Source organism: Pezoporus flaviventris, unplaced genomic scaffold (assembly GCF_033815535.1).
Source record: "Pezoporus flaviventris isolate CSIRO_AGI_PZ_B2104156 unplaced genomic scaffold, CSIRO_AGI_Pfla_v1 ptg000079l, whole genome shotgun sequence".
Lineage (NCBI taxonomy): Eukaryota > Metazoa > Chordata > Aves > Psittaciformes > Psittacidae > Pezoporus > Pezoporus flaviventris.
In genome coordinates, this window is record NW_026892627.1 from 715,923 (window position 1) to 730,512 (window position 14,590).

A 14,590-nucleotide genomic window follows, 5' to 3' on the forward strand; every position below is an offset into this window, starting at 1 on the left:
TGCCTTTTTCTTACCGGGCCCATCTGAGATTCTCTCCTCATTTTCACCAACGTCCACCACCTCTCTCCTGCCACCCTCTGAGGTCAGAGCTGATCTGATGGCTTCTCTCCTGCAAGGAACTGAAAACAACCCTCTCCTCTGCTTTAACTGAGTGTGAGTGAGTTGGACAGGCACAGAGACTCTCTGGTTCCTGCAGATGTTTCCCCAGCTGGGCTGTGGGACATGAACCATTATCCTTTCCCCCCAAACCTCTTGCTTTTCTATTCATGTTGGATGGAAGCAGTTCATAAAACAATCCTTTTGTGGTTCTGCATCTCTGCTGAGTCTGTGTCCCATCCTGCAACAGCACCGCTGGCACCATCCTGGCCCCAGCCCTGGACTTCTCACCTTCCAGCTGGGAAAACCGAGTCAGAAATTGATTTGTGTAGGTCACAGGCTGGTGAAAAGCACAGAGTTTCTGCCTCTCAAACTCCTATGTCTCAAATGCTTTCCTTGCAGATGACTCTTCTACAAAAGTGGATGTTAAGGAATCTTACGAAACAGAAGCAAGCACTTTGTAAGTTAAATATGGCATGCTGTGCTCACTCGGCACTCAGGCTTATTAGTGTGGCCTTGCTGCCAGGGTTAAAGCCCCCAGAGCAGGAACTGCTGCTGTCTGCACATTGAAAAGCTTCTGCTCAGTCTGGCTGAAACACTGGATGGTGTTTTTACTGTGTGCAGTGCCCTGCTCCCTGCCTCGATTGTTCCACCATTGTGGGTTTCCAGAGAAGGTCACGTACGCAGCATATGCCCAGTCCCCTGCATTGGCAAAGTGGGGATGGGTACGATGCTTGCCCAGCTGCTTTGCCTTGGTGAAGTCCAAGCTGGAGTGGGGAGAAAGGTTTTCCCAAAACTTCTGTATTGTGGAAACTTTTTTCCTCCTGAATCAGTGATTGCTGAAAACATTGATAGCGTTTGTGGGCTGAAAACCTGACACACAAACCAGTTGTTTAAAATTGACTGGTATTATTTGAAAATATAACATTTAGCACAAAATAAGGGGCTTTGACTTTTTTTCCCCCCCCATTCCAAACAGAGAAAGCAATTGGAGGGGAGATTTCCCCACATAAGCCTTCGTTTTCAGCAGGTCACCAAGCCAATGTAGTTAAAGTCCCACCCTGTGCTGTATGGGAGCCTTCAGATGCCCTTCAGGAGCTGTAGGCTGCCAGCATGACTGCAGAGAGCATGTCTCCATGTGCCTCCCCACTTTTCCAGGCCCTCCCATGCCACAACCACCAGTGACACAGAAGGTGCCAAGTAGATCTGGAAGTCTCACATTCTGTTTGCATTTCAGTTCCTTTCCAGAAACCTTGGATGCGGGTGACAACTCCCCCTCTTCCTTCTCCACGCAACAGTCTCCACACATTAAGACAGTCAGCGAGAGTGAGCTGAGCACCACAGCAACAGAGCTGCTCCAGGACTACATGATGACGGTAGGGCGTCCTTGGGTGGCAGGGCCTTGGCGTGAATGGGTTTTCTTCCCTTTAAGGCATTCAAGTGCTCTTGGGATTTGGTTTCATTGCACTGATGTGTAAAGCATGAGCTCATGCTGATACAGGAAGATCTCATCTTCCTTTTCATACAAGTTGTACTTGGAGGCCTCATGGACCTGAACGCAGGCTTACACCCTTCTGCAGGAGCACCCCAGTCCCTTAGTCCCCTCTCACCACGTAAAGGCATGCTACACCATCCACGGGGTGCCAGGTCCATCGTTTCGTGAGTCACAGGCCCTGTGTACACCCACAGCTTATCCCTGTTTGAAAGCTGCCAGTTCCACAGTGGGTCACACCAGCCTGTCCTGCTTTTCCGTTGGGATGAGCTTGTTTGTTAGTGCAGCTCTTAGCAATAAACCCGATAAACACCATTCACAGGCTCCACATCATCTCTTCCTCCTAAAAAATCTCAGTGATGGTTGCACTGTGCTTCTGTTCTGCAGCTCCGCACTAAACTCTCTTCCCAAGAGATCCAGCAATTTGCAATGCTCCTGCACGAATATCGCAACGGGGCTTCAATCCATGAATTCTGCATCAACTTGAAGCAGCTCTATGGGGACAGCAGGAAGTTCCTGCTCTTAGGTGAGTAGCAGCTGCCAGAGATCAATTGTGGGTGACCAAGTGGAAGGTGAGAGCTGGCATCAGTGTGCTCCCAATCCCTCGTGATGTGCCCGGTACCACTCACTGATGCATGGGTCTCCTGAGAGGGTAGAGAGGTAATTGTGGGTGGCACAGAGATTCCTTGGGATGTCACCAAGCAAGGAACAACATCTCGATTGGTCTCTCCCTTGATGGTACCTCTTTCTTGAAGGCAGCTGAATCCATCTTGCTCAGGCCCCGTCCTCATAGGCTTGAGTTGCTCCTCTCCTTCCTCTCTGCAGAGGGAGCCTCCAGACCAGGCACTAGGATTCTCTGGGCCCACTGGTGGAGAGAGAGAGAATGTTTGGGTCCTTGGCCAGCCATGCAGTGCCTGACATCAAGCGATTCTGGTGGTGGATGTGCTGCACATCCAGGCATATTCAATCTGTGTTCCCTGGAGGGGACTTCATGGTGCTGGAAGGAGGGTGTGCACCGTGACAGGGGAGCAGGACCCTTCTGTACCTCTTCATTAGAAGGAAGCTGAGAGCCTCTTTCCTCAAACTCCCTGCTTTGATTTTGGGAAGATAAGGGAAGAGCAATTGACATCATCTACCTGGACTTGTGCAAGGCATTTCAGCACTGTCCCACAGAACATCCTTGTCTCTAAACTGGATGGACATGGATTTGACAGATAAACCACTCAGTGGATAAGGAGCTGGCTGGATAGTCACACTCAAAGAGTTTTGGTCAGCAGCTCAATGTCCAAGTGGAGGCTAGTGACGAGGGATGTTCCTCAGGGGGTTATACTGGGACTGGCGCTGCTCAACATCCTTGTCAGCAACATGGACACCCCAGCTCTAATTACAAACAAAACCATTAAAAAGTTGGTTATTTAGAATCCTCAAAGGGTAATCAGTGGTGTGTCTAGCCTGTATCCTGCTGCCCCTCTGCTTCCAGCAGGTGACAGCCACCCTCAAGGGAGACCCTGCCCCACGGTGGGAGGCACGAGGGAGACAGCACAGATGTTTCCTGAGTGCAGCCTGCAGCGTGGGCTGCTGCAGCGACAGCAATAAGCTCAGTAAAGCCGAGCCATATGTTTGGGTGAGGAATTGGAAGACGATCCTCTTGAAATCAGAAAATCCCACTTTAGCAGGATTTTTTAGGCTGCAATTCTCAGGGGTGTAAAATGGGAGCTGGAGTCCTCAGGAGACCTCATCCTTCCCTCCCCCCTAAACATGCTCCTCTGCTGAGCCCTGTGCTGTTCGGGGGAGCTGAGGCACAACAGTACAGCAGGGCTCTGCTGGAACACTCAGAAACCCCGGGGTGTTTCAGACAGCCAAGCAAATCTATGTGCAAATCCATTCCAGGTGTCTGTGCCATACAAATGATGCTGACAGTTCCCTCCTCGTGTTTTCTTCCTGGCTCCAGGTCTTCGCCCCTTCATCCCTGAGAAGGACAGCCAACACTTTGAGAACTTCCTGGAGACCATCGGGGTGAAGGACGGCCGGGGCATCATCACAGACAGCTTTGGGAGGTACAGGCGGACTCTGAGCACCACCTCCAACTCCACCACCAATGGCAACGGCGCTGCCGGCAGTTCGGATGACCAGTCCGTCCCTTCCGAGGAGGACGAGTGGGACCGGATGATCTCGCACATCAGCAACGACATCGAAGCCCTGGGGTGCAGCATGGACCGCGATTCCTCCTGAGAGCGAGCGGGGGGAGGACGGAGACACCCCACAGCAGCGCCGGGATCCTCACCTTCTGGAAGAGGCTTTGGAGCTCCATCAGGATGCAGTTACTCTCCCATCCTCGTTCACAGCTCCAAGGGGCAGCTGGTGCCCTCTTACCATGGAGGACCCCCAGGCAGGAGCCCAGCCTGCAGCCATCTCCAGTTTGGTTTTACCGCTGCAGCGGGGAGATAGGTCACCTACAGCCTCCTGCCTGGTTTACAGTTTTGCACATGGTATCCCTATTATAACTGCTCTCCTCCTCCTCTTCTTCCTCTCCCTGTTTTTGAATGAAGTTTACCACAATGTGAATTATTTAAACCTGGTGTTGATGTTGTCGAAACGTTTTGGCTCCAGCCCCACAGGAGAAGCTGCCAATGCCTGTGCTGCTGCTGCTGCCCGGCCTGAAAACCCCACCATATCCCCCCAGCTCTGCTCAGGGGTCCCCAGGAGCTGGAGAGGGGGGCACACAGCTGAAGTTTTCCCCACCAGCGGATTCCTGTGTGCCCACAGACCCCTGTGTCTGCGACAGCCTTCCCTTCCTGCCAAGCACAAAGCTTTGCCCCATGAAACTCCCGTCAACTCAGTCTTCCCTGGCAGCCACCCTGGGGTGCATGGTGGCTTCTAGGGCTCCCTGGGGACTTTGCTATCCCTGAGGGCCAGCACCAGGATGGGAGAGCTGACCGTGGGCGCACCCTAGGAAGACTGGGGGTGTGCAGGGGATGTTCATGTTGTACATGTTTTATATACAGTTATAAATAACACACTTATTTTTTTAATCAGGATTCCCATGCAGAGGGAGAGATGCCATTTGCAGCGGGCACCAGAGGAGAGGGGGGTGGTCCCTAGTTATCCTGGAGGAAGGATGGGGCATCCCAGGCAGCACCCAGGTCTCAGCCATAGGCTCTGGCACCCAGGGGTGTCTCTGGCAGAGCTGGGAGTGCTCTAAGAGCAGATGCTGGCTCAGTAGTTTGGGGGATCAGGCCTTACCCCCCAGTGCCTTTAACCCCTGCTCTGCCCTTGCAGCCCCCTCCCCCCAGCCCCCTTCCTGTCCATCCCAGGCAAAGACCAGCCTTCATCCGTCTGTCCTCCCTCCCCACCTTGCTCTGGCCGTTCCTTACCTGCCCGTCCCAGGAGCGCAGGCACTGGCCCCCGGTACGATCTGGCACGGAGTCACCATTGCACCCCACATTAGGCTGGGGTCAGAGTGACCCCAATTCTGCTCCAGAGAGGGTCCTCACAGCCCAAATCCTTCTTTCTCCTTGACTCATGGGGTACACGAGGCTGCATCACTCCAGTGCCAGGCTGGGATACAGCTGGCCCTTTCTCTGCCAGTTTCAAGGCTGAAAAGAGCAAGGCAAAGGGTCCCAGCACACATCCTCCAGCAGGAGGAAAAAGGATTTAGCCAGGACATACCCATCAAAGAGAGCATCTTCCTTGGAAACAAGCTGCGATGGAGAAGCTCATGGTTTCCTCCTGCCCTGTGTTTTTGCCATCCGCCGAGGAAAAGGGAGATGAAGGTGCCAGCTCCATCCATGGGGTCCCTAGGTGCTGGGGACTGAGATCTTCCTCCTCTCCTCTTCCTCAAGCCCAGGAGGCAGCAGTGTGGGGCTGGAGTTATTTTAGTGCCTTTCTATGATTTACAGATTAAAACCCAAATTGCACATGTGGATGTTCAAGTGTTTAACAACTTCAGGAGATTTGGAAGCGAAAACACCCTATTTGTGGCATGACTATGTATGATGGGGTTTAAAACAAGCTGTAACCATTTGCAGTGGGTTATTTTAATACTCCAATGGGACTTAAACCTGGGAATAACCTGGGATGTGGCCTTCTGGGAGCCAAGGGGGTTTTCCTGCCTTCCTCTCCCCATCAGTGGCACCGGGAGGCCGCATGTGTCTGTTTTCTGTATGGAGTGTTGCTACAGGTGAATACAGTTCTGCACCCAGCCATGGCTTGTCTCCTTGCGAAAGCCCTCACTCAGCCCTCCTGGGTTGCCTGGCTTCATTGAGCACCTCTAATTAGCAAGAGGGGGGTAAAGCCCAGATGGCTTCAGGAGCATCTTGGGACTCCTGTCACCCCATCCCACCCCCAGAGGCACCTGTCCCAGTACAGCCACCCAAATTCCCCAGGTGCTCCCCCCAGCTCCATGAGCCACAGGACAGCCCAGAGCCCCCCCCAATCACCAGGAGGAGAGGCGGGGTGCGATCCAAGTGATACATGAGGCCATTTATTGAGCGATACGGACGCAGAGGAGAAGTATGGGGGTGTATAGGGGAAGGATGGCAGAAAGGGGGTAGTAACTGTGCATCTATACAGGGGGGCCAGGACAGCGCCGGCCGCTACATGGTCAGCTCCTGTGGAAAAGAGCAGAGTGTGAGGGGACCACCCCACAGCACCCCAATTCGTGCTAGGGGTGCCAGGGGGTCCCCCCCCCTTCCCAGCCACTCACCATGATGGCGTTGACAATGTCATTGTTGTTGTGCCGAAGCGCCCGCACGGCTTTGGGGCGTGAGACATTGGCCTGGGCCATCACCAGCTCAATGTCCCTCACCTCCAGTCCCGTCTCATCCACCTGCAAGGTGGGAACACCACTGTCACGCCCCCAGCCCTGACCTGTCCCCAGGACACCGGGGCTTCCCCTCTGCCCCAGCACCCACCTCCTCCTCCTCCTCGCTCTCCTCCTTGATGGTGAGGGTCGGGGCCGTCTCCGTGATCAGTGGCGAGTGCTCCATCGGCACCTTGAACTTCTCTGCCGCCGCCTTGTGCACTTGCTGCGACAGGTCCTCAATCTGCGGGGACACAGCATCACCCACCCGTCCCCAAAGGGATGTCCCTGCCAGCCCCAAGGGGGGCACCCCCCACCCCTCACCTTAGCTTCTCCAAAGACAATGTAGATGTCAGACGCGGGGCTCTTGAAGACATCGGGTTTGGTGATGACAAAGAGGATGTTCTTGGACTTGCGGATGGTGATGCGGGTGACGCCGTGGATCTGCCGCAGCCCCAGCTTGGACATGGCCTGGGGACACACACACACAGATGACCTCATGTCCCACCATCCCAGGGCAGCCAAGGAAGAGGGCTCCAGCCCCCCAGCAACACCCCAACCCCTGGGACAAGAGCAAACCCAGGGTTGTGGGACACCATTGTCCCCCCAGCTGCAGCCAGGCCAAGTCCCCTACCAGGACAGGGGACCCCACATCACCCCAATACCCCCCATGACCTGGAGACCCCCAAAGTGGGGACTTGCCCCCAACACCCCAAGGCTTCCCCGCCTCCAATCCCTGGGATAGGATGAGGACCCCTGTGCCATGGGTGACCCCATCAATCCCATCCCACCTTCCTGGCCTTCTTCTCGCTCCGGCTCTGCTTTGCCTTGCTGACTGTCTCCTCCCCGGTGCCCAGTGAGTGGGTGAGCTGCGCCTGCCAGAGAGCAGTGGGTGAGAGCAGTCCCAGCACCATGGGGGGGCCCCAACATCCCACATCCTGCCCCCAAAATCACCCCAACCTGTGTCTGCGCTGGTGGCGGCTCCGAGCCCTCAGGCTCCTCCAGCTCCGGGATGGACTCATCGTTGCTCTCCGACTCATTACAGGACCCTGTGGCCAAGCAGAGGGGTGGGATGGAGACATGCTCTGACCCCAGAAAAACACGGTGGGGAGGGAGCCCCATGGGACCCTCCTCTCACCTTTGTGGTTGGCCTCACAGCGGCGGGATGCCAGGGGCTGCTTGTCCTGGTGCAGGGCGATGCCGGCGGCTTCCCGCAGGCGCTGGATCTCGGGGCAGGGGTACGGAGCCTCTGCCTCGCTGGAGGAGCTCGACTCCGACTGCAGCGACCCCCGGGGGGGAGCCCGGCTGCCCGGCCCTGTCTGCCGGCCTCGGGCCTCCTTCTCCTTGTGCGGGGAGGGCTGGGGGGCTGCAGGGGGGGCAAGAGGGGACTGAGCCGGTTCTGACCCCCAAACTCCCTCCCCGTAGGGCTGAGCCTGCTCACCCCATCACACAGCCTGTGACCACCCAAAACAGACCCCCAGCACCACACCATGGGTGATGTCCACCCTGGTCCCCCACAGTACCCTATGGGAGTGGAAGGGTAGGGCCGAGCTGGTGGTATCCCCCAAATCCCTTCTGTGGGGCTGAACCCACTCTGGGATCCCACAAAGAGGACCCTGAGCACTCCACCATAGATGGCACCAAGCAATGCCCACCCTGTGCCACAATACCTCATGGAAGCAGAGAGTGGCTGAGGGGGCTGAGCTGGTGATGCCCCAAAATCCCCTTTATGGGGTCAAACCCAGCCTCCTTATCCCCATCACACACCCTGGGACCTCCTGAAAGGGACCCCCAGCAGCCCACCAGTGGATGATGCCCACCCCACCCCACAGCAATGGGTAGGTGTGTGCTGGGGGTGCCTCTTACCCTCGAGGTGCTTCCTGGTGGGCAGCAGAACAGACAGACGCTCCTCGCCGGCAGGGAGCCCTGATGAGGTGTCCCGGGGGCCGCGGGCTGGGTCGGGACGTGGCGATGGCGGCGATGGGGCAGCGGCGAGAGGAGGCACTTGGCTGAGTTTGGGGAGCGGAGGGCAGGGGGCTGGCAGCACGCTGGGGGGCTCGGGGCAGGGTTGGGGGGCTGCATCCCTGGCTGGCTCCGGGGAGGGCTCTGGCTGAGCATCCCCCCCTTGGCTGGCACCCAGAGCGGGCTGGGGGCTGGATGGGGTCCCCTCCATTGTCACCATCATCTCCTCTTCCTCCTGCTGCCTGGAGGGTGCCAGGGGCTCACTGGGGGGACTCGGGGGGCTGCTCTCCCCCAGGACTTTGGCATCGGTTTCCCCAGCAGTCTGGCCCGGGCGGGCATCACCAGGCAGAGGGGTCATGGGCTCCTCTGCTGCCCCATCACTTAGGGGACCCTCCAGGGGCTCTGCAGATGCCTCGGGGGGCTCTGTGGGCCTGGGGGGGAGGCGGGGGGCCGGCAGATCCCCAAAGGAGCCCTGCAGCATGGCAGTGACCCGCTGCCGGTCCTCCCGGCACTGCCAGCCCGCCCCGCTCTCTGAAAAGGCACCGGGTGTTTGGAGCAGTTCGAGGGGGGCCCCCACATACACCTCCCGCTCCGAAGCGGTGAAGAGCAACGGGGGGGCGGCAGGGGGCAAGGTGGGCAGGCAGAGGGCCAAGCAGCGGCGGGCAGCAGCATCCTCTGCATCCTCCCTGGGAGACGGGGGCCTGGGGGGGGAGGCTGCTTCTCCTGCGTGGTCCTCGCGAGCTGCGAAGGAGCTGGAGCCGGTGCAGGAGCAGGAGGTGTCCAGCAGCTCCAGGGGGGAATCCTCGGAGGAAGCAGTGGGAGCATCCCGTTCCTCGGGGGCTTTGCTGGTACTCCCAGGGGGATGCACCATTGTCTCCTGTGCCGTGGGACACGTGGTCACTGGTGGCTCCAGGGATGCGTTGGCTGAGGCTGCCGCATCCACCAGATCCTCATTGGCATCGCAGGGGGACATGTCCTGTGGTGGGGAGGATGGTGCCAGAACACTGGGCATCACTGGTGGCACCAGGTCAGGGTGAGTGGATGCAGTGTCCGGCTCGTCCGGTGGGACTGGTGTCACCAGTGATGCCAGACTGGTGGCCATGGTGTCCGGCTCATCCAGTGGGACTGGTGTCACCAATGGCACCACGTCAATGGCCACAGTATCCAGCTCATCTGGTGGGATCGGTGTCACCAGTGGTACCATGTCAGTGGCTGCGGTGTCCGGCTCATCCGGCAGGCTGGGTGTCACCAACGACACCAGGTTGGTGGCCATGGTGTCCGGTTCATCCAGTGGGATCGGCGTCACCGATGGTGCCATGTCAGTGGCTGCAGTGTCCGGCTCATCCGGCAGGCTGGGTGTCACCAACGACACCAGGTTGGTGGCCATGGTGTCCGGTTCATCCGGTGGGATCGGCGTCACCGATGGTGCCATGTCAGTGGCTGCAGTGTCCGGCTCATCCGGCAGGCTGGGTGTCACCAACGACACCAGGTTGGTGGCCATGGTGTCCGGTTCATCCAGTGGGATCGGCGTCACCGATGGTGCCATGTCAGTGGCTGCAGCGTCTGGCTCATCCAGCAGGCTGGGTGTCACCAATGACACCAGGTTGGTGGCCATGGTGTCCGGTTCAGCCAGTGGGATTGGTGTCGCCGATGGTGCCATGTCAGTGGCTGCAGTGTCTGGCTCATCCAGCAGGCTGGGTGTCACCAATGACACCAGGTTGGTGGCCATAGTGTCCGGCTCATCCAGTGGGATAGGCATCACCAGCGGCACCAGGTTGGTGGCTACGGTGTCTGGCTCATCTGGTAGGTTGGGTATCACCAATGGCACCAGGTCAGCGGCCATGGGCTCTGGCTCATCCACCGGGCTGGGTGTCACCAATGGCACCAGATCAGTGGCCGTGGTCTCTGGCTCATCCGGCAGGCTGGGTGTCACCGGTGGTACCAGGTTGGTGGCCACAGTGTCCTGCTCAGCCAATGGGCTGGCTGTCACCAGTGGTACCAGGTTGGTGGCCATGGTTTCTGGCTCATCCAATGGGGTGGGTGTCACCAGTGGCACTAGGTTGGCGGCCATGGTGTCTGGCTCATCTGGCAGGCTGGGTGTCACCTGTGGCACCAGGTTGGTGGGGACAGTGTCCGGCTCACCCGGTGGGCTGGGTGTCACCAGTGGTACCAGGTTGGTGGCCACGGTGTCCGGCTCATCTGGAGGGCTGGGTGTCACCAGGTTGGTGGCCAGACTGTCCAGCTCATCATGGCCATCAGTGGCTGCCAGCTCGGTGCTGTCCACTCTCACAGTGCCAAGCTCATGGTCACTGTCACCAACATCATCACCATCATCATCATCATCACTTCCAGGGCCACGCTGGGGCTCCCCGTTAGCTGGTCCCACATCATCCTGCTGCACCCCATCAGTTTGGGGGACCCTGGAGCAGAGGCTCGGGGGCTGCAGGACACTGCTGCTCTCCCCTGGCTCCATGCTGGGCCCCTCTCCCAGTGCTGCCATGACGGAATCATCCTTTGCCACTGGCTCCTCCTCAGCACCCGGCATTGCCGCTGGCTCCTCTGGGAGCTGAGAGGGTTCTGGTGGGGGACACTCCCTGGGAACAGGGTTTGGCTCCCATGGGACATTGTGCTCCAGAGTTAATGCTTCCTCCAGCTCTGAGGAGGAAGAGGAAGACGTGAGGAAGGTCTCGCCATCTGGCTGCACGCTGCCTTCCCCAGAGGGTGCTGGGGGGGTCACGCTGCCATCCCGCTCCTGCATCCCTGGCTCCATGGTACTGATGTCCTCCCTGACGGCATCCTCCACACTGGGCATCATGCTCGCCGGCTCCTCACCTCTGCTGTGCTGCGGGGACCCCTCTGGTGACCCACTGCCATCAGGGGCCACCCCGGCGTGAAGGTGGAGCTCGATGCCGCCGTCCCCAGCAGCATTGGTGCCGGGGGGCGCAGTGACGGTGCCAGGGGGAGCCCCCTCGGCCCCCATGGCGTGGCGCTCGGTGCCATAGAGCCGCTCGTCCTCCTCGCCATCGTAAGCGGCCGAGTCAGAGGAGGCGGAGGTGTCATCACGGAAGGCGAAGGACTCATCCACCCCTTCGGTGATGGAGGTCTCTGACAGCGAGCGCAGGAAGGAGGCCGAGGTGCTGCCACCTTCCTCCTCCTCCTCTTCTTCTTCCTCCTCATCATCCTCATCCTCCTCTTCCTCCTCGCCGGTCAGGGGCAGCAGCGCTGTGCCGGCGGGCAGCGGGGTGATCTCCACCGCCTCAGCCTGGAAGAGCAGGCTGCCGCGGAAGGGCAGCAGTGCCGCCGGGATCAAGCCCGCACCGGGCAGCCCCTCACCCCCCATGTCCCACTCCTCATCCTCCTCTTCGTCCTCCAGCGTCTGCCCATCACCATCATCAGCCCCGGGCAGGGCGAAAAGTCCATCTTCCTCCTCATCCTCCTCCTCGGGAGACGGCGGGGTGAAGGCAGGGGGGTGCTCCAGGCAGGGGGACAGAGCTTCCACCTCCACCATGCCTTCAGCCTCAGCTTCAGCCACTGCCAGTGCTTCGGCCTCGGCCACCAGGTTGGGGGAGCAGGACGGGGAGGTGCTGGCTGTGCCGGAGGACCCCCAGCTGCCCCCCTCGGCCGTCATGTAGGACCCGGAGGGGGATGTCGGGGGCGAGCAGAGCCCCTCGCTCTCCCCGTCCGTCTGCTCCTCGGAGGGAGGCGGCAGCAGCCGGGACCCCCCGACCCGGATGGGGGTGGAGGGGGCCGTGAAGAAGAGGTCGGGGTCCATGGCGGCAGCAGCTGGGGTTCTCCCGGAGTGGGGCTCAGCCACTTGGCGCTGGGGGGGATCTTTGGTGGGCGCAGGGAAGGGGCAAGGCACAGCAGGCAGGGGGCCCCCCCCCCGGAGCTCGGGGTCGGTGGGGGAGTGCGTCTCCTCCCCCATGACGATGCGGGTGTCCAAGGGGTCTGTGGGCAAGGGGGGCCGGCAGGACTCGCCGGGGGGGGCAGCAGCAGGGGGGCCGGGGTCGCAGCTGGCCCCCTCGGGCTGCGGGCGAGCCTCCTCCTTGGTGGGCATCGGTGGCGGGCCTGGGGCCGGCGGGGGGGCTGTGGAGAGAGGGGGGAAACCCCGTCAGTACCAGGGCACCCTGGGGTGGGGGGCACCCTTCCAGGACGGTGCCCTCCCCCTCTATGGGGGAAAAACAGGGTGACCCCCACCCAGAGCACTTGGGGGTCACCACAAGGTTGGGTAACACTGGGTGGGGGGGACACCAATAGCTCCCTCCAGCCCCTCTCTACATGTGAAGAATAGCACTGTATTAAGGAAAGGGGAACTTCTTCATGGCGGGGGGGGGATAATACACCCCATATACCCCCACCTCACAGCATGACCCCTGCAGGGAGCTCTGTGCCCACCCATGCACCGAGTGTGTGGGTCCTCAGCCACTCATTACCCAGGTAGGGAATGCTGCAGGCATGGAGCATCACAGCATCCTCCCCCTGCCATGAACACCCCAAAGCCCTTCCCAGCAGTGCTCCCCACATTACCTGGGGTCCCCAAGGGCAAGCCCATAGGGAAGAGCAACCAGGACCCACCTCCAGCGCCAAACACAGAAGCCCCATATGCTCCCCCAGGGGGCTTTATATAGGGGTGAGGGGGCGGGGCACGGCCGCGGGGGATGCTGGGAAGGGGGGCGGGGCCTCACCTGGGTATTTAGCAGGTGCTTCCCCCCCCCATAGACCTAGGGTGGTTCAGTCCTGCTGCGCTGCACTTGGGAGCTGGGGGGGGGGGGGGGGGGGGGGTGTGCTCAAAGGGTTAACGGGGGGTGGCTCTACCCTATGAGGGATACTGGGATCACCTTAACCCTTCCTTGCTGCTGTTTGTCCAACCGCCGGCTCCCCCCATACCCATTGGGGGTGTTCTGGGGTTCCCGTGATCCCATCCACACAAAGGACCTTGTGCCCCCTTGGAGGGGAAGCCCTGATTTCCCCCCTCCCCGTGCGCTAATCAGCCCCTCACCCCCTTTTCGGGGGGATCATTGTATCCCCCATATGTGGCTCATGGGGAAGGGGGGGGGGGAAACTGAGGCACAAGGGGAAGGCGGCACTGGGACACGCCCCCCCCCCCCCCGCTGTCCTCAGCCCCCCAGGGGATGCCGGAGCGGGGTGACCTTGGGCCGCGGCTCTGCATTGCCCGTGCCTCAGTTTCCCCACCCAGTTGTCCCTGGTGGGCTGGGATGGTGCGGGGGGGGGGGGCTCAGCCTCCCCGGGGCACCGAGACCCTCTCCGCGTCCCGGCGGGGCTCCCGGTGTGGGGAATGGGGGGGGGCACAGCCCGGGGCTGGGCACTGGGGGTGAAGAGGGAGGTGTCCCCAAAGGGGTGTCCCCAAAGTCACCTCCCGCCGTGCTCCGGGGGTGCTGGTACCGGAGCCCCTCAGCGGTGCTGGCTGCCGAGAGCAGGTGGTGCTGCCGGCCCTGTGTCTTCCATCCCTCCTGCTCCTTCCTCCATTGCATCCCTCCATCCTCCCGCTCCATCCCTCCATCCCGCATCCCTCCATCCCCGCGGCCTCCCCTCGGCCTCACCTGCCACCGATCCCTCCGGCATTCCGTTTTCCTTCTCCAATCCCCCCAGCCCTTGGGTTTTCACCGATTCTACGGGCATGGTGATGCCAGAGCCCGGGCGGCCGGCCCGGGCGGCCGCCTGCCCACCCAGCTCAGCCACCTTTGGCTCGGGCTGGACGAAGGCGGCTGCGCCGGCAGGAGCGGAGCATTAGTGGGGCTCGGGCGGGGGGGCCGGCGGCCGGATCAGCCCCGTCATCCCAGATGATGTCAGCAGGATTTTTTTTCCCTGTTTTTTTTCCTCCCGTTCCTTCCCTGCCTTTTCTCTCTCTCCAGTATCTTTTTCCCTTGTATTATATATCCCTCCGGCAGGGAGAAAGCGGGGTGTGTGCCAGGCACTGCGGCGGTGGGAGGGGAGGGCAGAGCCCACCCCGTCACCGCCTGCATCAGCTCGGGGAGGGGGGGACGACACACACAACACACACTGGGAGTGGGGTCCCCCCCGGCTCAGTTTCCCCACCCGGGGTGGGATTGATGAGCAGGGGGGTGAAGGATGGATTTTGACCCCCTAAAATATAGGGATGAGCATCCAGAGGTGTCCTAGGGATCGGATTGTTTGCATCACTCCCCCCCTAAAGTAGATGCGTGCGTTTGGTGGTGGCAGGAGGATGGGGGGACGCCGGTGTCCCCTCCCTGCGTGTC

The 14,590-nt window shown here is 60.3% G+C and overlaps 2 protein-coding genes across 6 annotated transcripts in view; one reads left to right on the top strand and one right to left on the bottom strand.

The window, feature by feature from the left end:
• CCM2 (CCM2 scaffold protein) overlaps positions 1-4,162 on the top strand; it is a 32,103-nt gene extending 27,941 nt beyond the window's left edge. For both annotated transcript variants that reach the window (XM_061474470.1, XM_061474469.1), the window contains 4 exons: positions 499-556; positions 1,334-1,472; positions 1,976-2,114; positions 3,540-4,162. In XM_061474470.1, the coding sequence (XP_061330454.1) occupies positions 499-556; positions 1,334-1,472; positions 1,976-2,114; positions 3,540-3,820 (617 nt within the window). In that variant the 3' untranslated portion in view covers positions 3,821-4,162. The remainder of the gene's footprint in view (positions 1-498; positions 557-1,333; positions 1,473-1,975; positions 2,115-3,539) is intronic.
• A 1,882-nt stretch (positions 4,163-6,044) lies between these two features.
• NACAD (NAC alpha domain containing) lies at positions 6,045-14,339 on the bottom strand. 4 transcript variants are annotated; one of them, XM_061474320.1, is made up of 10 exons: positions 13,913-14,339; positions 10,570-12,437; positions 8,256-10,455; positions 7,528-7,755; positions 7,350-7,438; positions 7,181-7,264; positions 6,714-6,860; positions 6,502-6,633; positions 6,294-6,416; positions 6,045-6,198 (listed from the first exon to the last, which is right to left on the bottom strand). In XM_061474320.1, exons 1-10 carry the CDS (start codon positions 13,989-13,991, stop codon positions 6,184-6,186), a joined length of 4,965 nt encoding a protein of 1,654 aa, XP_061330304.1. In that variant the 5' UTR covers positions 13,992-14,339; the 3' UTR covers positions 6,045-6,183. The 4 variants fall into 4 exon arrangements, with proteins under 4 accessions (XP_061330304.1, XP_061330305.1, XP_061330302.1 ...); XM_061474321.1 differs by having other exon boundaries at positions 8,256-9,384; positions 9,727-12,437; positions 13,913-14,337; XM_061474318.1 differs by having other exon boundaries at positions 8,256-12,437; positions 13,913-14,338.
• Positions 14,340-14,590: the final 251 nt, after the last annotated feature.